General features: G+C 40.4%; 1 protein-coding gene across 15 annotated transcripts in view; it reads left to right on the top strand.

Annotated features, from left to right (window-relative positions):
- The window catches only part of GALNT18 (polypeptide N-acetylgalactosaminyltransferase 18), a 321,219-nt gene that overhangs the window by 155,450 nt on the left and 140,908 nt on the right, over positions 1–24,861 (top strand). For all 15 annotated transcript variants that reach the window (XR_012764669.1, XM_075427473.1, XM_075427471.1 and 12 more), the window contains 3 exons: positions 9,582–9,765; positions 10,592–10,789; positions 13,103–13,217. Coding sequence is in view for 14 of the 15 variants with exons in the window: in XM_075427473.1 (XP_075283588.1) it covers positions 9,582–9,765; positions 10,592–10,789; positions 13,103–13,217 (497 nt within the window). In the remaining variant the exon portion in view is untranslated. The remainder of the gene's footprint in view (positions 1–9,581; positions 9,766–10,591; positions 10,790–13,102; positions 13,218–24,861) is intronic.

Here is a 24,861-nt window from a genome sequence, read left to right on the forward strand (position 1 = left end):
ATGGTATTTAGTATTGTTTAATTGGACTTGCTTTGAGTCAGGGCTTGGATTGCAGAGGTCTATTCCCACCAGAAGTATTTGGTGATTACTTTCTGTTTCATCTTCCTTTTATCGTCCTGTTCTCAACTTCCTTGCTGTTAGAGAGAGGTTTGGTCCAGAAAAGAATATAAGCAGCTCTGTTCCATACATTTCTAACTGCATATTTCAATATTCCATTTTTAATGCAACTTCTTGATTTCCTCTGAATCCACTCCAGAAATAAAGTAGTTACACTTGCGCTATTGTATTTTAATTGACAGTTTCCTTTTCCTTATTAATCTGTTACCAGAACATGAGTTGCTATGCTGTTTCTTGGAATCATGATTATTTATCAAGTTCACAGTACGGCAAAGTGCTTTGCCTCACCTTATGGTTAGAGAAGTACAGAGCATTTCTAATCTGCTCTTCAGACTGTATTTTTGTAGATTTATACTTTCTGCTCTGGCTCTCTTCAGGCATTTAGTTTCTTTTTCTGAATAGTGATTTTTCTCTCCCATACACATCCAAGGAATAGATTAGAATTAAATTAAATACTGCATATTGGGAAAAAAAAAAAAAAGCCACTTAGATTACTGGAAACAGCTGCTATCCAGCTAGGACTAGAATGCATTTCTCAGACACTTCGCTTTAACATTTAAAGGTCATTTTACAAATGAATCCACGAACAGTAAGAAATGAAATTATGAACTCAGAATTTTGGCAGTGGTTATTTCGGCGGTGTATTGTATTCACTGTGCCATCTCTAATGCATGGTCTTCTAAAACAGTTGTATCCAAATAAACATCAGAAGTTGTTCTTGCATCAGATGCAATATGAATATCTGATTTCAGTGATTGTGCTGGTTCCTGATCAGGTTTAACCATTGTTGTAATCACATCATTGTAGCCGTAATATATCCAGTAACGGTCCCTAAGCGGGAAGTAGTCATACACAGGAAACTGGAGTGGAAGAGTGTTCCTGCTGACATTAATTCAAGCATCCAGCAATCAGTTCAGTTGAGTGGAACAATTAAAATTATATAATTTCAGGTCTGTGCTTAAAGATGTTTTGAAGATTTAAACACCTTTGCATTGAAAGGGTTCTATGTATTGCCATGAAGAGATACGTAGCAGCCTCTGTACCCTCGCTTTGTTGTTTGTATGGCAGTTGATAACTACGGGCAGCGCTTGGAAAGTCCTTGTTCTACGTCTAGCTTGTGTTTGCGTATTCACGGGTATAAGCACACACACGCCCAACTGGCTTTTATTATCAGTTGTAAACTCTGTCTAATTTTGGAATTTTTTAATCTAAGAAAAGATATTTTGTGGTTTTTTTTATTAGTCCTGCCTTGCTGCATATACTTATGTTCATTAAAGAGCTGGAAGGAATGTTCACCTGAGAGCAGATTTGTTTTCATTTCCTCTGAACACTTACCCTTAGTAAACTCAGTAATCAGAGGCAAGCATGTGAGCCTCTCCCATTTATAGGGGAACGGAAGGGCTGTGTTTAATTCCTTTCTTGCAATGCATTTTTGTTGACATTAACAAGAGCTCCAGATATCAGCTGCCTCTTAATCCTGACCCAGTGATGTCGATGAGGTCTTACATCTGCGCAGAGTTCTCTGAGCTCCGTATGGGTCATGGCTCAAACTGCAGAATCACAGCCTCAGAGAAATCGTGCAGTGTTAGCATGCTGCCCTGGGATTTGGGAGACCCAGGCTCTATTCTTCCCCTGCTGCAACTTCTGGTGTGACCTTGCAGATTCATCTGGCGTCTCAGTTTATCTCTCTGTCTTACAAAGTGTTGCGAGACACTCTGCTGCTAGAATGTGGGGCTCGATGATACTGATGACAGGATGCACTGTAGGACAGAAATGGAGTACTGCCTTTGAACAGTACTCAATAAATAATGAAAGGGAAATAAAAGGGATTTAAAGCCCTTATTATAAAGACATTACTACAAGGGATAGCACTAACAAGAAATAACAGATGTGATATTTCTTTCTCCAGTAACCCCCTTCTCCATAACATGGTGTTCAGCTGCCACAGTTTCCAAAATATGATTTTCATTGTCACATACTATTGGGATTTATTAAGATGCAGCAATATTTCTAGGTAGAACTTAATGATCTGGAGGATGATATCCCACTTTCATGGCTGGGATTGGAATTATGCATCATTTGGAAAAAAATCCAAAATTAACCCAAGTAGTGTATGTGTCTTTTAGATTGGTTAAGGAATAGCTGCTGGTACAGGTCTCTGCAAAGCCTGTTTTGTGTTGGGAGGTGTGCTAGTTTACTGATTACTGTTTTGAAGTGGAATTATTTGCTGCTATATGGTTGTTGTGCTGTTAGATTCTCAAGACCTTACATGCAGCAAGAGGATTCAGTGAAGTGTCCACCTAAGCTCTTTACATGCATAGTTGTGATGTTTGTGAGAGGACCCGAGAAGGGATCAAAGCAGCCCCAGTCAAACCCTTTGAAAGCAATATGTGCTTCCCATTTCCTCTTTACTAGGTTCTCCTGGGCAATTGAAAGAGTTTGTGCTTGTGTGTAGGTGCTGAGAGGGGAAATGTGTATTTTTTTCTGCCTTTGTTGTGGGAGAGGGGTGCTGTTCATGTGCTAGACTAAAGAAATCCTTGGTTTGTAGTCCAGGGTGTGAGCTGGAATGAATTGTTGTAGGCCTCTTTTATCTTAATAGACCTGGGGAGATTTAACACCAGCTGAGAGTTTGGATTACTGAATGCAAAAGTTGTGACTGTGAAAGTTCAGTATGCTATCTGACTTTAGGTGTAGATAGGCTGAATTTCCAAGATTAGATTATGCATCTCTGTCAACAATACAAGTTAGGTATGGTAATGGAGGAAAAGGACTATACTGCTTTTTTGTTTCTGAGGTCTGTCCAAATCAATTCCTTGCCTCATGTGGGTAATTTCCCTTGGGTGGTTTATCTATTACCAGATAACATGAGGTTATTAAATATGTGTGCACAGCAGGCCCTCGTTATCTGTTTGTGCATTGTTGCCCTCTGTTGCAAACATTCTATATACACGTGCGTTACAAATGACATGCCTCTATCTGGTTATAAATATTTTCCATTTGGAATTATCTGCTTCTGCTACAGAGATGAGAGGTGATCACTTGAGCATGAAAGATAAGGGGCTAGAGGAAAGGAAAATAAAAATTATGAAGCACTGAGCTGCATGTGAAATCAAGTGACATAATCCAATGTACAAGCCTATTAGATAAAGCGCAGCAAACAGTTTTTCTCACATGCCTAGCTGCTGCCATGAATTCAGCTTACTACATGAATTCAGGTTGTATGCCTACAAGAGTGACTGAGAGGGAAGAGAGGGGGGTGTTTTTGCAGCAAACCTGGTATAAAAGGCTTGCTTTATTTGCCAGAAAGGAAGTTAGCTATGTTAATACATTCCGTTTCTCTAAAGGCGATGAAATTGTTATTGGAGGAGTGGAAAAGCAGTTCTTCATGTTACCAAGACTTTGGGCGACAAATAATCAGATAAAGAAGATGGAAATTTTTTGATTTAAAATTGTTTCATGCGAATTGTCTTTTTGCCAATTTATTTGCCTTTCATGCAGAAGCAAGATGTGCCTAATGAGATGCTACTAGCATGGCAGCAGCTCTCAGGGTGTACTGACTGCTTGTTCTCTGCCAGTTAGCTGTTTTGCTTTGGTGCAAGGCAGTGGATCCCATTCTAATCTACTGCACAGGGTGTTCAGGAAAGCCCTGGGATCCTTGCCAGGAGCAAATTGACCAGTGGTCTCTTGGCTCCGAGACAGGCAGTAGTTCCACTGTATTCCTGCAGATGCTGCAATGATTTGCCTTTACAAGTGTCCTTTATGACTGAAGAAAGTATCCAACATGGTTCTTTACATGGAGACCAGAGTGTGCCTTCTAGACAGCTCAAGGAACACACAAAGCTAGAACATAAAAATAACAAATTGCAGGATTTTGTCCCATTCATATAATGTGTCAATCTACAATTTCTGGCACAGGGAGGGCAGTTTTTACATTAAACCCCATTCTGTATTAAAGAATAATTTCTTTCCCTTCACAGTAAAGAAGCCACATTTGTGCCAAGTGCTAAGGTTGAAGAGGGACATGGTAGTACCTGGGCCTTTGACATAGAAATAAATTTTTCCCTGAAGGTAAAAGCACAAGGCTTGCAGAGATGGCAAAAACATCCAGTGTGCACTGTGCTGCACTGAATTCAGCAGGGACTTTTAGGCTTTAGAAAATGCATAAAGTTAGGAGAGCATTTATTTATTTATTATTTTACTTCTTTTGGCAAACTTAAAGCTAAGAAGAGGAGCTTTAAAAGTCAGTAAAATGATCTGTCTCAGCAAAGCAGGAGTGTCAGACTTTGCAAATGTCATTGTTCTGAGAGATGTGAGGACTCATTGAAGCACTCAGAATGGGAGTACATTAAGGCATGAAAGTTATTGACAGTGAGGCTTAATTGACTGTCCTTTAAGCTACTTCTCTATGAATGTGAGGCAGTAATTTATTATTTATGACAACACTGTTTGTATCAAGAGCTTTAAAATTTGAAGTCTGAGGACAGATCTGCAGCTGCTGTAGGACACTGGAGTAAGGGGCTAAGGCACTGGAGATCATTGAGCATCTAGCTTCCCAATTCAGGGAGGGTAAAGGTATACAAAATGTAGGCTGCTTGCATGTGACTGGATGCAGAACGTGGTCTGTAGGTGGTTTTCCTTCTGAGAAACTCCCTGAGGCATACATGAGAAATCTTTTCCATAGTGCATGGCCTGCCACAGCCCCCCAGCGTTCGAAGAGGAGGGCAGGCCTGTGGTCCAGATCGTCTCTCTGAGCTAGCGCTGGCCACTGGCACAAGCCAAGCAAGCTGCAGTACTGCAAAGAGAGCAGTTGCATTGCCGGGGCCTCTCTGAAGCCCGCCATTCTCTCAGACCATATCCTGAGAGGAAGATGGTTTGTGAAGAGATTTTCATGAACTAAACGATCCTTTCACGTATAATCTCTGTAGCTGTGGGATAGCTGATGTTGTCTGACTCCTTATGCTCCCTGCCTCCATCCTGCCCTGCTTCTGCCCCTTCCTATGAAGGCAAAGTTGCATGAATTCCTCAGCACTGCTTTGTCGTGCTAAATAGGGAAACTTGACAAACAAAATCCTTGTGGATTTGTTAAAAATGAACAAACAACCTCTTAGAAGTATTAGAACTTAAGTATGTTAATATTAAACATAATTATAGCACATTAATTATGTTTTCTACATTTATTGTGCTGTACTTTGCAAACGTCTGTACCATATAGAGACAGGTGGTAGAGTGCAACGTTGCCAAGCGCCAGATCGGCACCATTTTCCGATTCCATAGATGGCTGCTCTTTCTCTCCAGTTGCAGATACTCATTTAGCTTAGTCAAATTGAGTCCTTATTTGAGAGATTCTGTGCTGAAAGGAAAACGCATCTATCTTTATAAGCCTGTTTGTTTCCATAATTAGAAACTGAATCAACAGTGTATTGAAGATAACACATTTGCTCATTCCCTTTTTTCTCCCTATGGTGGCATAAAGCAGTGAAGCACAATAATTAATGAAAAAGACTGTTTATTATACATGCAACATATCTGAAGTGGAAAAAAAAACAGAGCATGGGTTAAAAATAAATTGCGGAAGACCATCAGCGCCATCACAAAGTGTATGATCAGTCCTAGTGGGAGAGTCCCATCATTCAGTCTGGTTTGGCAAGGTGCTCTAAAACTGTCAAAGACAATTGAACTAAGATTTCTTATGTAAAACTCAGGAAAATATGAAAAACCTTACTGAAGTATCCTGCTAGGGCATCTTTAGTGCTCTTCCCAAAATAGTGACTTTTTTGCTTCATTTACATGTCTGCTGTGTCTTGTGGCTGAGTGAAAGTGATACGCTTTTATAGTAGATTTATATTTTCTTCTGGGAGACTCTGCCCAATAGGTTTTATAGGAAAAAGGTTGCACTTAATGCTCTGCTCAGCACTCTGCCTTTGCAGAGGAAAGCTAATCTATTTTAAATAACAAAGGTGATAAAATACCTGACTGCAGAATACTGCCTTGCCTACTCTGGACATGCTACAGAGTAAGTCAACGCTTGTGGGCCAGTATTGAAAATTAGGTAAAATGCAACACCTTCCTCCGCCTCCTGAGGCTGATAGTGAAGCCCAGGGAAGGATTCCTGCATACTGACTGCCCATGGGTAAGCCCGCAAGGTTCCTCTGAGACTCTTCTGAGGCCACTTCACTTGCAAAAAGCTGCAGTGTAACCAGAAATTTAGAAATGTGTACTGCCTAGTAAATGTCACAGCTATAATGTGCAGCTGAAGTCATGCTGGTGGCAAGCCAAGGTTTTGGTTCTGTTCCATTTCCACCAGTTTCCCTAATACACCTTGCTATGAAAAAGATTTTGTGTTTACTCAAGCCTACAAAGTCCACATAAGGAAAGTTGTATGACAGGAGTAAGAATAGCCCACTTGCTAAATACAGAGGTGACTGAGAGAACAGTGACTCTATCAAGAGTACTGATTTTCAATTCCTTGATTAGCACCTGCTTTCCTTTTATATATTTTATACTCAATGGTGATGCTGCATTGTTGTGGCAAATAAAGCCTGGCATTGCAAAGTATGAACAGCCACTTGCACCAAGAGCAAAGCTTTGATCTTCGTGTTTTGATATACACTCTCCACAATGTTATGTTTTGGGAATAGAGAACTGTTTTGCACTGTTTTTGCATGGGCAGAATTTCAGTAACATAAATGCCTTCTTTTGAATTTAAAGTGCTGTTAGCTAGTGGTTGGTTTGATAGTTTTGTGCTTGCTACAAATCTGCGTGTTAGGGGATGAGCAATAAGAATATGTGGCTTTGCGCAAGCATGATTTTTTGGCTATAAAAGAAAAAAGTGTATTGATCAATACGCAGCAAATAGAATACAAAGTAGAATAGTGCTCTATCCTATGTGTGTGAATGCCTCATTGTTTATGCAAGGCAATGCAGTCATACATAAACAATTTGAATAGATAATGGCAATATAATATGGGAAATTCTAGGAATATATTGAGTCCCTTCCTAAAATACAGCTGCAGTTGAAGTACTGTGATGGACATTGTAATCAGATTAATTTCTTAATTCTTGTTCTTTATGAAGAACTGTAAGTATCAGCACTTTTCTTTGCTATTCTCTTGCTTCCATGCAGAGAGCTGTTTTATGCAAACAAATGTGGCATGCATGGTCCTGCAACGTCAGTGGAACCATCTGCAAGAGCATCACATCTCGTGGCTAGCTGAGAGTCTTTACAAAGAGGGGTAAATTTAAGGAGTCTTTGTTGTCCTTTCCTCCATATCCTCAGAGAAGTAGGTCCACTGAGGTCATATGGGCTGTAACAGTCTTTAGGTTAGAAGACCGCTTGTGAAACAGCTCTGTTTCTCTTTGTCGGCCTGAGGGAGGACACATCCACCTCCTTTCCAAGGATGAACATTTAATGTGGCTAATAAAGTGTGCTTGCTTTTAATTTTCTGTTGCATTAACCATTCTACTGTGCATGTTGTCCAGATCTGTTTGAGGTGACTGGTTCCCAGAGTGCTTGGCTTATCCTGTTGAGAAGCTACCTGGGCTCAGCGCAGAAATGTCCCCCTGGCACGTAGCTAGGAGCAGGCTGTACTGCTGATGGTAGCAAAACAATAGCAGAGAAAATCTCATTGGTTAGGTTAAAAAGAAAAATCCTGATGTATTTTATTGGGAAGCAATTTGGGGCAGCCAACAAGACAAAAGTTGTCCCACTTTGCAGACTATGGGGTGCTGCTCCTTCCTCTGCTGGGCTCTGGTGCTGTCCCTTGTCTGATGCAGCCCCCCCACAGCTCAGTGCCCCAGGGCGCTAGGTACTGGCCAAATGCAGAGAAAAAGAAAACTGCTGTTTTCAAGACTGTAAAGTCTAAATACACTGAAAAGCCGAAGTAAGTGTGCTGATCCCGTTTTGCAGATGGGGAATTGGTATGGAGAAGTTCAGTGCTTTGCACAAGGTTTCACAGGAAGGGCTAGGCAGCACGGAGCTTTTAATGTAGATTTGTTGATATACAGTTTAGCATGGTAACCACAGGAGCATTATTCTGCAAACCAGCAAAGATATTTCTGGGTTTGTGGAGAGATCTGGAAGAAAGGGAGTTTAGTAACACCACAGAATCACAGAATGGTCGGGCTTGGAAGGGACCTCTGTGGGTCATCTCGTCCAACTGCCCTGCCGAAGCAGGGTCACCTACAGCAGGCTGCACAGGACCTTGTCCAGGCGGGTCTTGAATATCTCCAGAGAAGGAGACTCCACAACCTCCCTGGGCAGCCTGTTCCAGTGCTCCGTCACCCTCAGAGGGAAGAAGTTCTTCCTCATGTTCAGACGGGACTTCCTGTGCTTCAGTTTGTGCCCATTGCCCCTTGTCCTGTCACTGGGCACTACTGAAAAGAGTTTGGCCCCACCCTCCTGACACCCACCCTTGAGATATTTATAAGCATTTATAAGGTCCCCTCTCAGCCTTCTCTTCTTCAGGCTGAACAAGCCCAGCTCCCTCAGCCTTTCCCTGTAGGAGAGACGCTCCAGACCCCTCATCATCCTCCTAGCCCTCCGCTGGACTCTCTCCAGTAGCTCCTCATCTTTCTTGAAGTGGGGAGCCCAGAACTGGAAGCAGTACTCCAGATGGGGCCTCACTAGGGCAGAGTAGAGGGGGAGGAGAACCTCCCTCGACCTGCTGGCCACATTCCTCTTGATGTATCCCAGGATCCCATTGGCTTTCCTGGCATCAAGGGCACACTGCTGGCTCATGTGGTACCATAACAGAAGTAGAACTTAGCAATGCTAATAAGGAATAGTAGTGAACAGTTTTTTCAGTTAATAGTGATAGTGAATAGCATATTTCAGCTCTGCCTGTTGGATTCTCTCATGCGGTGTTCTTTAAACCGGAAAATGTGATAGCAGTTGATTAAAAACTTTTTTGTATTTTAATGAGGAATGGTCTTTGATGGTCTCTTTTACTGTCTTTGTTCCGAGAAAAGAAAAGCATGGAAGATTTTAGTAGAGATAGAAGAGACTTGTCAAAGTTTAGAAAGAAAAATGGAAAAAGGATAAAGAATTCATTTTATTCTTACTTTTTTCCTTGGAATATTGGTAAAACTAGTTCATGGGCAACACTTGGAAATACGAGATACTTATTTTGTTTGTTGTACAGTAATATAATATGCACTTATTTAGCTATGATACTTTATGATTGAGTGCTTTATTTTGTGGCATGTTAACATCAAACAGTGGCTGGATTCTGATCTCAGTCATGTAGGATGAATAGTTGCACTTGGAATTTTTATTACTATATAATTTATGGTCCTTCTACTTTTTGTTTGCTTCCTTTTAGACTTAACTATTTGAGAATTCTTAGTAGTTAAATCAAAAAGGAGTATTTCCTTGTGTGAAGATTCCTGTTTTGCTGAAAGAACAGATTTTTACATCTTGTCAAGCTGATACTTCTTGTTAATATCTAATTCTTTCTTTTCCACAGAGGAACTCAAGGAGAAACTAAAGAAGTATGTTGATGAAGTGAATGCCCATAAGCCTGGTTTCATCAAGGTTGTTCGACACAGCAAACAAGAGGGGCTGATTCGATCTCGAGTTAGTGGATGGAGAGTAGCCACAGCACCAGTAGTTGCTCTCTTTGATGCTCATGTGGAATTCAATGTGGGATGGTATGTGTCTCCTTGAATTTCTCTGATCAAGGGACCTTTTCCAAGCACTGTGTGTAAATTACTGAATGGCATTTCTCTTGTGTATAGAGGTTGGATTAGCATTCTGGAAGATTCAGACACAAGCATGGGACACAAATGTTAAAAATGTGTTTGTGCTATGTAACAATCTAGATCCGTTTTTATACTGAGTTATCTACTGGTCTAATTGTAATGTATTTAAACTATACTGGAAAACTGCATGTTAAAATCCTTCTCTGGTAATGTAGCTCTTTGCCCATGGCCAAATTTATCTTCTTTTAATTATAAATACTATGTTTCTTTTATGTTCTACAATGTAAATGAAGTGTTATTTTGGCACTGAGGTTGCTGCTCTGTAGAAAAGTAGCATATGACTAAACGCATGTATTTTACATTGTTCATTCTGGATTTAATATCTCTGTTGCTTCTTGAGTGAAAAAAATGGTAAAAAGGCAGGAGCTTCTGTCCCTAGGATAGATCTAGTATTAGATCTGATCTTGATGTCCTCGGCCTGAAGTTATCATTATTTGGTAGCAAGAGTGTAAATACTCTGTGATATGCAGATACTCATTTCTTCCATTCACCAACTAACGTCAAGGTTAATAATAGGGCATCCTAGATGAAATACTGCAGTGTGTTATTTTGGGGCTGATCCGGCTCTGTGAAAACTCCATCTCAAAGCAAAGGGAGCTCTGTATGGGTAACAGCTATAGATAATGTCCTTTCTGAAATATACAGCTTAAGCTGCTATTTCCATCAGTGCTATGCATCCACTGCCATAGTAAAAACACTATTTTTCTTTTTTTAGGGCTGAACCAGTGCTCAGCAGGATAAAAGAAAACAGAAAAAGAGTAATTTCTCCATCATTTGATAACATTAAGTATGATAATTTTGAAATAGAGGAGTATCCCCTCTCAGCACAGGGATTTGACTGGGAGCTGTGGTGCCGATATCTGAACCCTCCTAAGTCATGGTGGAAACTGGAGAACACAACTGCTCCAATAAGGTAACATGCAACTGTGACCTAGATTAGTGTGTCACTGGCAATGCTAATTTAGATATGACAGATGGTGAGTGGTCTCAGCTATGTAATAGATTTTACAGACTGTGATGTTAAATTAGTTAAATGTCCATGAGCTGTCCTTGACCCCTGCACAGTCATCAAGAAAACAGTTGTTTTCTGTACATCTTTTTAAATGGGTTTCCTTGTTATTACCATGGGGTAAAACACATAGCCAAAGTGAAATGGTAGCCTTGAATGCTCAGCAGCACTTCTTTCTCCAAATGTTGTCTGCTAATTTAGTAGTAATGGGCCAAAACCAGAATTTTCTTTATAAATGTATTATATAAACAGAATGGATCTGACAGTTGTATTCTTTATAATACTGTCAAATAGCTTTACAGCTGTGTTGTGTCCTAGGAGTTAATGCTGGTCCACTGATAGTGTGTGAACAGAGACTGAATTAGATCCTTGCTTTGGTATGGTCTAGCTCTGTACTTTCTTATCATGTCTAGAGTATTGTTAGACTGGTACAGAACAATACCCTTCTCTCGGGGAGGGGAGCAGGTGCCTCTGAATGCCCTCAGCAGCTCTGTTGAGATTCCAGGCCTTTCTTCTGGGTACGCAGTCAGTTCCCATGCAGTCAGTGTGAAGGGGTATCTTTCATTCAGTGGTTCTGTATTTTCAGGCAGACAGCTTTTTTCATTAGAACAGGACTTGGAATTGGAAAGCAGGAGATAAAAATTCACAGGTTTGCCACAGACATGTAAAAAGGGGTGGTAATTTCCACATCATTAGAAAGGCTTGACAGTGTTAATGAGCTCTGTTAACATTATGAAAATGCTTTGAAATATTCTACTGAGTCCTGGAGAGGCAAACCTTCTGTGTTAATTATGGTGACTTTTTAAATTAAAAGCACTTAGAATAAAGAGCAAATCTACTTTTCCATTTTACCCTAAAACTCTGTTCTGTGTGAGTATAGTGGCGTGCATGTCCTGTATGAATATTGGATGTTTATGTTTGTTTGCCAGCCCTTTCCTTGGCCCCTTTTATTCAGTGGAACACACTGCATGTGTGTGCTGGATAATTAAAACAAACGAACAAAAAAGCCACATGTATTCATTGATGGCTTCTACCATGCCTCCAATATGCTTCTAGAATTGTAACAAAGGGAATCATGTACTCTGAAAAATGCTTTAAAAACAACACCAAAAATTAGAGTATTTTGTTATAAAAGAAGCGTAATTTTTGAAGTGACATTAACTGGTATTTTCTTCATTAATAAATACATCAGAAACAGTCTTTCATTGTTATAGAGTGGGTACTATAGCACTTCAAGTTACAGGCATAAATGCGTAGATTTCTGTAGACTTGTACAATTTGTGATTAAGACATCCTATAATCTGTTTGAAAGCAGATGTCTACACTTACTGCAGCTTGAATGTTCCCCATAAATGTGGGATGATTTCCTCTGTACTGCTAATTAATATCCTGTTGTTACCATAGTTCCTGATACCAGCATAATAATCAGAAAAGACATTTTTATTTCTTGCTGTTGTGGATTATAATGTAGGAGAAAAATGAAAAGGCTAAATTACTCTGTATTCTCCACTGCATCTCATAAAGGTAAAATTGTACACTCTGAGCCTGAACTCTTACCTTCTTAAGTTTGGCTCTGCGTAGTAAAAGTTGGTTAATTCAGGTCATGACAGAGATAGAGCTTACTGATTCAGTAAAGATATGTGACTTGTATAATTTGGCTCAGGACAATGGACTAATTTTACAGTATGCTGGTAACGGCAGACATTTCTTGATTCTTTATTGCAAAATCCTATCTGGATGTTCCCATTCAAGAAATAATTTCTTTTGCATAAGCTTACAGACACATGTTTTCTCAGCTGTAGATGAACCTAGCTCCTGGCTAAAGGCACAAAATTGTGCATCATTGGGTATCCTTGTTAATTATCATAGACAAGAAACCTGAGGACTTAGCAGGAACAGACATTAAAATGGCTGGTACCTCAGAAACAAACTTGGGGCTCCTGTATCTAATATTTTTAGCACTGAAATCCTGCCAGTTCTGGTAAATATGTATGTCCAATAATTTGGAGTCTGTTTTCCCTCAGTGGTGCTTATTTCAACATAGAATTAAGAACATTAGAAGACAGAGCTGAATAAATCTCTTTGAGAAACACTTCCCTAAGAGTCTGTCTTGATGCACAATTTGATCCAGCAATTATAAATATAATCCATTTCTGAATAATAAAATTGTTCATATTCTATCTGCTAATTTTAGTTGCCGCTGGTTTGTTCTTCCAGAAGCCCTGCGTTGATTGGATGCTTCATAGTAGATAGAGAATATTTCCAAGAGATTGGCTTGCTGGATGAAGGCATGGAAGTATATGGAGGAGAGAATGTGGAGCTTGGAATCAGGGTAAGGAGCATAACCAACAAATGCTGGTGGCTTACATTTGAAATACAGCTTGCTTCTTATTGCGGGGGGGAAAAACAGCAAAAAATATATAGATTGTGTCGTGCAAAGGAGATCCACAGCTCTGTAGTAGTATAAGTTGTTGTGTTGGAGGAGAGAGGAGGGGGGGCAATATAGGAGCAAAAGCTTCTATATCTGATCTGGGAAAGGGATTGAAATACAGAATTTGGTATTATTCTTTCGTTCAAGTAAGAATGCTAGAATTCTGCAGAGGTGATACCTAAAACTCCCTGCTTACCTGTGATCCCAGACTTGGTAAGGAGGATAGTTTCACACAGGCATAATGGGGAAAGCTTCTCTAGATTACTTGGTTTATTTAAATTAGGAAAATTTCTATGGAGCAAACTGGAATATATAGATAGTCATTTATGCCGCCTTCCCTCTGGAGGGGAATTAAGATATTCATAATGTGCATAAATGCACATATTTTCTTTTTCCATCATACACTCTGTATCTGTTTACTATCATAGAATCATAAAATCATTTAGAATCATAGACTCATGTCCCTAAGCAGCATGTCTACACATCTTTTAAATACCTCCAGGGATGTTGACTCTACCACTTCCCTGGGCAGCCTTTTCCAGTGCTTGACAACCCTTTTGGTGAAGAATTTTTTCCTAATATCCCATCTAAAATATGCAGTACTGTGTGTGATTTGTGTACCTCTTTCTATATCTCTTCACAGCTAAATACCATTCTGAAAGTACAGTGCTGTTCTATTTGAAAATCTTTCAGGCTTTTGATATAAGAGAAATTCTTCGATAGATAGGTGGTAATGAAAAATGGTGCGACGAGTTACAAAATTAAGTTCTGAACTCTGCTATGAAAAGTTAGTGGAAGCTTTTATTTTGTGCTTTTTAGTTGGCAGATGAAAAGCATACTGTTATACAACAGCCAAAAAAGGAATTTATTTTAAAAATGTAGAATTCTCTGTTGAGACTGCAAGACAGAACAAAAAATACTCATTTTTACTTCTGGGTTCCTGAAATTCTTTTTCTCCCACGTGTCAGAGATAAAATGTTATTGCAGGTCCCCTCTCAGTTACGTTAGAGCACAGTTTTAAGGAAAGAGAGGGAGAAATGCAAGACTACTTCTTTTAATAACACCGTTCTCCTCACTGTGAGGGCCAGAGAGCTGCCTTCTGTTCCCAAAACCGGATTGTGCAGCTCAGTGTTGTAACGAGTTGAAAATTAGTGTCACTTTGATATTTTTTTCTTTCTTCCTCTGACAAAACTATTGTCTCCTTGTGAGTGTGAGGAGTTTTATCTAGTTTTGCATCATGATGTATATGCTGTCCAGTCCACTATACTTAGCCTTGCACAAGTTGATTGGGAAGAGTGCTTGGATAGACAAGACCAGAGGCTTGTTCAGCCTGAAGAAGAGAAGGCTGAGAGGGGACCTAATAAATGCTTATAAATATCTCAAGGGTGGGTGTCAGGAGGATGGGGCCAAACTCTTTTCAGTGGTGCCCAGCGACAGGACAAGGGGCAACGGGCCCAAACTGAAGCACAGGAAGTTCCGTCTGAACATGAGGAAGAACTTCTTCACTCTGAAGGTGACGGAGCATTGGAACAGGCTGCCCAGGGAGGTTGTGGAGTCTCCTTCTCTGGAGATATTCAAGACCCGCCTGGACAAGGTCCTGTGCAGCCTGCTGTAGGTGACCCTGCTTCGGCAGGGGAGTTGGACGAGATGACCCACAAAGGTCCCTTCCAACCCCTACCATTCTGTGATTCTGTGAAATCTCTGCATAATTGAAACTTTGGGGTAGACTGGATCACTGGAATAAGGCCCAATGCTGCGCTGATTTCTTTATGGCTTTGTGTCGGTCTCCAGGGAAGCAGTGCCTGACCTACATAAAATATTTTCATCTGTAACAGATTGTAGTGTGCAAGGTAGCATAGTGTATGCTGCCTCATCTAACTTTGTCCTGATTTGGATCTGTGTTCCTGGCTATATCAAAACAAATTATGGAGCTGTAATGTAAGATTTTTCAGTAGTTTATTACGAACTCTTCTTACGATACTCAGCGTATCCCAGATAATACCAGGGTGAATATAAATGCAGAGTGCAATATTAGAGCTTTTGGGAAGCACAGTATTATTTCTACAGATGTTGAGCTTGAAAAGCAAGCTCCTTCCCTCAGCCACCTGCTTCTGGCACACATCTGGGGCCATACACCATGTGTTGGCAAAGTACAGGTGGCTGCTTCAAATGTGCTCTCGTGTTATGGTGGGCAGCCATGTCATTCAGGTGCATCCTAAACACTTGGCCCTAGAGGTGCAGCTCCAGGGGCTGCCTTTAGTTGCTTTCAGTAGGGCTATGTGGAAAACTGTAGTTGGCAGGTGATTTCAGGCTGGATGGTCTGTCTCTGCTACTGAACTACATTTTCATCTCTGCAGCACCAAATAGTCATCTCTAGATTGCTTGTGTTGCTTTCAGCTGCAAGGTCTACGATGAATCACTTAATAAAGACAGTAATTGTTCTACAAAAACTACATTATAATTACAATATCAGTGCAATAAATAATGTTTCCATGTTAAAATTATGCTCCCTAATCCATGACTACAGATTGCTCACTGTGCTTCATCTTTCATTGCCATTTTTCTTTTTTAAGATGTATCTCATCTACTATTCTACTGTGTGATATGCATGATCAGGTAGGGGTGGAGAAGCAGACACTGTGCCCAAACTGGCCTGGTGTCCAGGCTAGCCAAGAAGTAGGATGTTGTCTATCACATTCTCTGATATGATGATGTTGACAACTAGTGAAACTTCCTTAATTTTTGTCATGGCTTGAGTTTCTTAGCAAATTTCACACAGGCTGTTCCCATTCTTTGCAGTGTTTAGGCACTGGGAGTTAGTTCTTTCACTGGGAAATTTTATGTATAAGGCTGTAAGAGCGAACATCTACAGGAACAAGAGAGGTAACTTTCAGCTACAGAAATAGCAGCAAGAGTTAGGATCATTTGAGCTACCTGTTTATCTTAAACACACTAAGCAGAACATGGTCCTCTGTCCTTATATTACAAGTTTTGTTCCAGAGGATGTAAAACTGCTGTGAGGCAAACTCATATGCAGACCCCCTGCAGCATCACGTGATGACAGGACTGGGTAAAACACTATCTCTGTGCCTATGCACAGAATCAAAGCCTTATTCTCCATTTGCTTTGTTAGCAGCTGCATCTTCAGTGATGTGAGAGAAGATTTTATCTCCCAGCTGAGATGCTTCTGAGACACAAAGTCTACCTGTGTAGATTTCCTTATAAAGGAGAAACCACTTACTATGTGTTCTCACATCTTGAAATGGTTTGTTTTCAGCTGAATCGATGGAGTTTTCACTGTGCAGGGACAGGAATTAGACCCTGACAAAATGGAGACTTATCCCAGTATCCGCTCCCAGGAGGTATTTTTGTCACCTCATGATCTGCACAAATATCTAGTTACTTGTGTTACATCAGTGCAAGAAAATCCCCATCTACTGGAAACTGTATCAGAAGTATCCATTGTTGATAAACTGTAAGAAGGCAGAGAAAAACAGGTCTTTGATTGGAGGAGTATGCTCTTACTCTGATGAATTAGTTTTGCTACTTAGCTCTAGTCGTATCTAATTTGGTGTGTTGTTTGAACTTCTGAGATTTTTACCCTGGTCTGTGGCTTTGTAATAACATTTATAAAATATTCAACATATATTATTAAATAAATATTAATAGAGTTATGTTGCCTTGAGCTAGAACCTGACAGATGAGTTCAAAATATGAATGCATTTTGAATCTTGGAAGCAACAGTGTATTTCCTCTTCGAGCAAATATTTTCTTGCAAAGCTATTTATTTGCCCCATAAGAAACTAAAGGCAGGCTGGTTGATGCAAGACTTGACAACGTCTTTTTTGAGCAACTTGGTCACTTTGTCTGGAATTTTTGAAAGATTCATTTACTGTGCCCCAGAATCATATTCTTAAATTCACATTAGGGTGAGTAATGCTTCTTTTTGGCTTAGGTTCAGTCATTCCCAACTGAATGTACTCAAGTGCATTTTAAGGGACCAGATTGCATTTGAAGGGCAAACTGGAATTACATTGCTTATCCAAGAGACCAAGTAGGAACTATGTTGGTAACTGCCTTATAGTGAAAACAAAATGTGAGTGTAAGGCTGGCGTTTCTCACCATTATTTAGGCTCTGCTTCTGGGTTGTGCTTGCACGAGCAGTACTTGTAGTTATGGAAGCCCCTGCAAATCCATTGCAATCAAGTAGATGCAATCAATTAGATCCTGTAGTAGATGGTTCAAGTTGTAGGCTTCTTAAAGGCCTCTTCCAATTTCTGCTGAAGTCAGCAGAAAATTGTCATTCAAGAGCAAGCCTGTAGCAATCATTTTGTCTTTTACAGCAGCCTACATGTTTGATAAGGCTTCCAAATACCTGTTACAACAAAGTTGTTTGTACCACTTTTAGGGATGTCTGAACAAATGTTCAGTGATGTACCTCAGGTCACAGACAAAGTCATCATCATAAGACCCCCCCCAGAGTCCTGCATCCAGCTCTGGAACCCTCAGCCCAGGAAAGACATGGACCTGTTGGAACGGGTCCAGAGGAGGGCCACAAAGATGATTAGAGGGCTGGAGTACCTCTCCTGTGAGGAAAGGCTGGGAGAATTGGGGCTGTTCAGCCTGGAGAAGAGAAGGCTCCAGGGAGACCTTACAGCAGCCTTCCAGTACCTGAAGGGAGCCTGCAAGAAAGCTAGAGAGGGACTTTTTGCAAGGGCCTGTAGTGATAGGACAAGGGGTAATGGCTTTAAACTAAAAGAGGGTAGATTCAGATTAGATAGAAGGAAGAAATTCTTTATGATGAGGGTGGTGAGGCACTGGAACAGGTTGCCCAGAGAAGTTGTGGCTATCCCATACCTGGCAGTGTTCCAGGCCAGGTTGGATGAGGCTTTGAACAACCTGGTCAAGTGGCAGGTGTCCCTGCCCATGGCAGGGGGGTTGGAACAGATGATCTGTAAGGTCCCTTCCAACCCAAACCATTCTATGGTCATCAGAGTCAAGGAATGTAAGCCTGGGCTTTAACTTAGAATTATTATGTGTGTCACAAAGATTTTGTGCTTGCAGTTGGATTCTGATTCACAGGGATATAATGGCCATGTTTAAATGGGTAAGAGGAAATTTTCTTAGAAGGTAATAGCTCTTTAAGGGAAAAGGGATGGATCCTTCTCACACTGAATGATATATCAAGACTTTAGATCAGCTGACCCAGAGGAAAAATTGTGTTTATAGTTCAGACTGAGTATGGCATGCTACTTTTATACAGTGTATTGTCATAGTGAAATTAGTTATATTTGCAATAGAATAACATTATAACAAATATGTCTGCTTCATTTCTTGTTAATCCGGCATTTTGTCTATACAACTTACGTGAAGCAGATGCTGATGCTTTTTCTGTTGGTGGAGAATTAGATGAATGCAGGTTATGAACAGAGATGCAGAAAGGAGTTATTTGACCAGAAAACAGTCCCAGTGTTTTTTTGAGGTATTGTCCGTACGATAGGGTCCCTCTGTTGCAGAGCAAGCAGCTGTGAAGTTTGTCATGCCTCTCCCTGCTGTATTTTTAGTTAAATTGCAGAGGTGATTTCCATTTTTTTGTTTGAGTTGGATGGTGATTTGGGGGGGCGTTGGTTTTTTTGAAGGTTCTTTTGGATCTAACTATCTATATTTTTTAATCTTTTTTTAACCTCCCCCCCAGCTTCTGGGATCGTGATTCTTCATTGCTGACTACTTAACCCAGTCTTTTTCATATGGTTCATAGAAGCTTATTGCCGGCTTACACGTCTAGTGACTTCCAATCCAAAGTGTTTGTGTATCCCAATTGTTTCTCACCTGAGATCTTTTTCTAATAATATGCCATTGGAAGAATGTTCGTTTTGATAACCACAAGCAAGTGCAAATACTTCCATGTGCCCAAAAATCTCCATATTTATCTGAAAACTTTTTGAACTTTTTACTCTTTGCCTACAAGTTTCCAGCATATTTATCCATCAGTGTAGTGGCTTCTCAGTGTAGCCAGAATTATTGCGAAGATTAATTTTGCTTTGGAAAGTACCTCACTGTGTTAACAACCTGAATCCCAAGATGACACAGACTAAAATTCTCTATTTGCAGGGTCATAATTTCAACAGGAAAAAACCCCATCAGCCTCTATTGAAAATAAAATAAGGAGTTGTCATGCCTCCAAATGGATTTCAGTCAGGACATAACAGAAGCTGGCTTTCTGTGGCTTGTTCTGGTTTTGTGTCAAACCTACAGTGGAATGATTGTTTTTTTCCTGTTTTGCCCCTGAATGCCTCAGTAGGTAACCTGCAGGTACAGCACGTGTAATTATAAATACAAACAACATTTTTTGTGGTTTTGCTCTTTCTGTGAACAGAACATTTTGTTAGCTGCTCTCACAGGAAAAAAAAATGATTGATAACAGCACCAGCTAACACATGGTATCACTATACCCTACAAAGAAGGAGGAAGAGGTGCTTGGAGGTTTCTTACAGATGTTTCTTCACCGGTTATGCCTGTGTGTTTGCACATTACCAACTGGGCAGTAATATAGATGTCTTGATGTTTTATGAGAGGAAATTGTTGTTTATAGTGGTGTGGAAAGAAGTAAAACAGTTAAAGTCAATATGCACTTACAAATTAGTGGATTCAGATGAGATGCAAATTAATTAGTACATTATTATAAGATAACCTCATGTTTAATATCTTTCTGCAGTTTAAGTCACGGCATGGTGGCAATGCCATTCTAGCTTCTGGTGTTACAATTCTTCATGGCCTAGTCTGTGAAGATTCCATACTCTTATTTGTTTTAACATGATACTGAGGGGACATCTCTCTAGAAGTTAATTTCATGGAGAGTTTTCAGTACTGTGAGACTGATTTAGTAATCTAACAAAGATCAGAGGAAGACTAGTGTGGGAGAACAAGGGATTGTTGTGCTGTAACAGAACTGAGTAGATGACCAGAATGGATTCACCAGGGTGGATCCAGCATGTTTGAGTCAAATCTGCAGAGGTCAGGTATCTTTACATGTGTCACAGCACCTTGTGTCGTAAGTCAAGCAAGCAGGGCAGAAGACTAGCTTGGCTGAACAGGGAACTCCTCATGGAGCTCAAGAGGAAAAGGAAATTGTATGATCTCTGGAAGCAAGGTCAGGCTTAGGTCAGGCTTACAGAGCTGTTGTTCGTATATGCAGGGAGAAGACAAAAAAGGTCAAAGCTCAATTCGAGTTGAAACTGGCCAGTGATGTGTCAGATAAGAAGGGCTTTTTAAAATACGTTAATAGCAAGAGGAGGTCTAAAGAAAAAAATACTTGTTGGAGAAGATCATCCAACTAATAGGGATGAAGAAAAAGTGGAGGCATTAAATGCTTTTCTTACATCAGTCTTTGGTAATACTGATACATCTTGGGCTGCCCGGTCCCCTGAGTCAGAGGACCACCAGTGTGGGAACAGTGACCTGAGGGAATTAATCCCAGAGAATTGAAGGAGCTAGCGAACATTATAGTAGGACCCCTCTCAATCATCTACCAAACATTCTTGGGAGTCTGGGGAGGTCACTGCAGACTGGAAGGTAGCCAGTATTCTTCACGCAAGAAGGATGTGAAGGAAGACCCAGGAAACTACAGACCTGTTAGTCTAACCTCAGTTCATGGAAAAATTATGGAGAAGATTATACTGGGTACTATTGAAAGGCATTTAAAGAATAATGCAATCATCAGGCACAGTCAACATGGGTTCCCAAAGGGAAAGTTCTGTTTAACTAATTTGATATGCTTCTATAATAAGGTCACCTGCCTAGTGGATGAAGGGAAGGTGGTGGATGTATTTTTTCTGGATTTTGGTAAGGCTTCTGATACTGTTCCTCACAGCATCCTTTTGGAGAAGGTGTCCAACTGTGGGATAAGCAAGTTGGTACTGCGCTGGGTGAAGAACTGGCTAAAGGGCAGAGCTCAAAGGGTTATAGTGAATGGGGCTACACCTGGCTGGCAACTGGTCACCAGCGCTGTTCCTCAGGATTCGATTTTAGGGCCAGTTCTGTTGAATATATTTATCAATCATCTGGATGCAGGAGCTGAATGCACCATTAGCAAGTTTGCTGATGGTACCAAACTGGGAGGTGCTGTTGACTCTCTTGAGGTACAAGAGGCCTTGCAGAGGGATCTAAATAGATTGGAGCATTGGGCAATGATTAATGGGATGAAATTTAGCAAGTCCAAATGCCATATTCTTCACCTAGGACGGAGTAATGCCGGGCACAAGCACAAACTGGGAGAGGAGTGGCTGGAGAGCAGCCCTGCAGAAAGGGATCTGGAGGTGCTGGTCGGCAGCAGGCTCAACACAAGCCGGCAGCGGGCCCTGGCAGCCAGGAGGGCAAACCGCATCCAGGGGTGCATCAAGCACAGCATAACCAGCCGGTCAAAAGAGGTGATCACCCTGCTGCAGTCAGTGCTGGTGTGGCCTCACCTGGAGTACTGTGTGCAGTTCTGGACCCCACAATTTCAGAAGGATGTGAAGGTCCATGAATGCATCCGGAGGGGAGCAACAAAGCTGGTGAAAGGGCTGGCAGGAATGTCCTAGGAGGAGCGGCTAAGGAATCTGGGCTTGTCTAGTTTGGAAGAAAGGAGGCTGAGGGGCCACCTCATTGCTCTCTACAGCTTCCTGAGGAGGGAACGTGGAGAAGGAGGTGCTGATCTCTTCTCCCTGGTATCCAGTGATAGGACATGTGGGAATGGTTCAAAGCTGCGCCAGGGGAGATTCAGCCTGAGCATTAGGAAGCATTTCTTTACCGAGAGGGTAGTCAAACACTGCAGCAGGCTTCCTAGAGAGGTGGTCGATGCCCCAGGCCTGTCAGTGTTTAAGAGGCTTTTGGACAATGCCCTTAATACCATGCTTTAACTTTTGGTCAGCGCTGAATTGCTCAGGCGGTTGGACTCGATGATCGTTATAGGCCCCTTCCAACCGAAACAGTCCTGTTCTGTCCTGTCCTGTTCTTAGCTTGGTCTTCTGGTACTGATCAAGTCTTTAGGATTAGGGCAAGATTAACAAGACCAATCAAGCTAAGTACAGCTGAGATAACAAGAGAGAAAGGTAAAAATATAAAAGATGGGCAGTGCAGTAAGTTGCTCCATGAGTATTAAACCAGAGGTGATACGGTTATTCAGTTTGCTGCTTTTTCACCTTTTGAGATGAAAAATGTTTTCTTTTACTTCCTATTTGTGACTTAAACTTTGCAATGTAATGATTTACGTGTCAATTATTTGCTGTGCCTAGACACATTACTGAAAGAAGCCGTGTGCCTTCAGTGACCCTTGAAGCATGTTATCTCCTAGTAACATAGGGCATAGAGTAGTTCCTGCAGTTGTAAACCAGCAACACAACACATGTAGTTTAACAATACATTGTAAAAGTTTCACAGTTTATGAAGATGTGTGCAAGATCAATCCCTGCAGAACAAAACAATTTTAAAAGTACATAATGAAGCAATTAGCTAAAAGAGGAGGAAAACTACTGACAATTTAAGATGTGAAGAATCTTTACCTGTATTACTTTTTCAATCAGTGTTTTACAAAGGCACAATGAATGTAAAATGAGGCCTATGAAGCAATTAACGATGACTTGAAAAGTAAGATATAAGGGATAATTTACATTTTAAAAACTGAGAGTAGCTCTAGTTATGTTATAGTCTTTTATTTCCTTTTAAAAAGTCTTTTAGATTGTGGGTGTGTCTTTTTATAGGTTGCTTACAGTTTCATGTTAAGATTATCAGCTTGGTTATGGAAGAAAGCTAGTCGTGCACACAAATAAGTAAGTTTACCTGAAAGTATGACAGGCTTGTATGATGATAAGAAATAGCATAGTCTTCAAACACCTCAGAGAGCTTCAGTAAAACAGATGAAATAATTGTAAAAATCTCTCTTTTCAGTCTCTGATTTCTGTATGCATACTGTTCTGAGCTGTGACTATAGACAGTCACCTCTTGAAATTAAGAGCACACTCTAATTTCTCACTCTGGAGGGCTACATGCCAATGACACGATTCTCTTTTTCCAGCCCATTCAGCATCTAGAAGCAGGGAGTAAACCAGAATCATAGCTTCAGTAAGCAATGTATTTTCTTTCTCTTCCTGTCCACCTGTATTCTGATTTTTTAAATCCTGACTTTATGTGACTTGGTCCAGGATTCAGTGTTAAAGTCTACTGCTTGAGCAGACTTCTTCAGACTTTCTGTGAGAGAAAGCTGTTTAAGACCAGTGGAGTAAGCAAAGCTGTGCGTGCTTCCTTGCTGAATTTGGGGAAAAATTAGCCAAGTCCATCAGTACTTATTGTCACTGCTGCAATTATTTAGTGAAGATTATCTGACTTCAGTGGAGATATGACCTAAATAAAGATGAACGTATTTCATCCAGTGAGTATGGTTTCTGTGTTTACAGAGACAGATACCTGAATGTACATGACAATCCAGAAACTTTCAGGGTGCAATCCAAAACCCACTGATTGCTGCTGGAAATAAGAATGTTGATTTGGGTGATCTTTGTATCTGACCGTTCTCCCTGTCCTTTCTGCAGCCACCCATCAAGACACCAGAATAATAATGCAGACCCAAAATGATCACATTAGTAATGACAAAGGTTAACAAGATTCACAAATATTTTTTTTGTATTAGATTTTCCCCAGAAATATATTTTAAAAGACATTGGTGACTATTTGTTTGTATTCATAGTAGTAATTTTTTCACACTGACTATTTTTTTTATCTTCAGGGCATCTTTAATGAGTTCTTCTAATTTTATAATTTGGAGATTTCACAGAAGCTAGAAATTGCTTCAGCTTTTTGAGAAATCACATAATTATTAAAAAGTTATGTTTGCAGTCCAAATGAAATTATGGTTTCAAACAAGGTCATGTCAGTTCTTGGAGAAACTGCATGATCTGTGTAAATTTAATGAATGCAGTCCATGCTAATAGACTGCTCAGCGTCATGTAGGGTGTTGGTTTTTTTTTTTAGTTAGATTAAGGTACACAACATGAAAAGAACACCCAGTGATTAAAGAGATAAAAAGAAACACTTTTAATGAAGAAGCATTATATCATTTTATAATGAAGTATAAATTAAATATTGGAGAGAAGAGGGATCAGCTTCAGAATTGTAATTGTTTTTGTTAAATATGCAAATTCAAATATGTTTAAAAGCAATTGAAAAGGATTTGCTAAAGGATATGTATTTAAAAATGAAACTAGACTAAATAGAAATGGAGACCCTTTGTCTAGTGAAACAGATTGTCTAGATGTGAATGGAATATGCTCTAAAAAAAGTTATGACCAGATTGATTTAGACATTTCTAAGGATATGTGAGGGACCCATCTCAGCTGCACACTGAAGGCTGTGCAAATGCTGTCACTACTGCCCTCGTTTTGGTGGGAACAAGTGGGGGATGATAGCATAGTAGTATCAGGGCTTGCACCTTTCCGAAATGCTTAAGGAAGCCGTTAATGTGTAGAGGCACGCTTGTGCCATCACACTTGACCTCCCAGGACTTTCATCCTTT

The sequence above is a fragment of the Opisthocomus hoazin genome, chromosome 7 (assembly GCF_030867145.1).
Source record: "Opisthocomus hoazin isolate bOpiHoa1 chromosome 7, bOpiHoa1.hap1, whole genome shotgun sequence".
NCBI classification, from domain to species: domain Eukaryota; kingdom Metazoa; phylum Chordata; class Aves; order Opisthocomiformes; family Opisthocomidae; genus Opisthocomus; species Opisthocomus hoazin.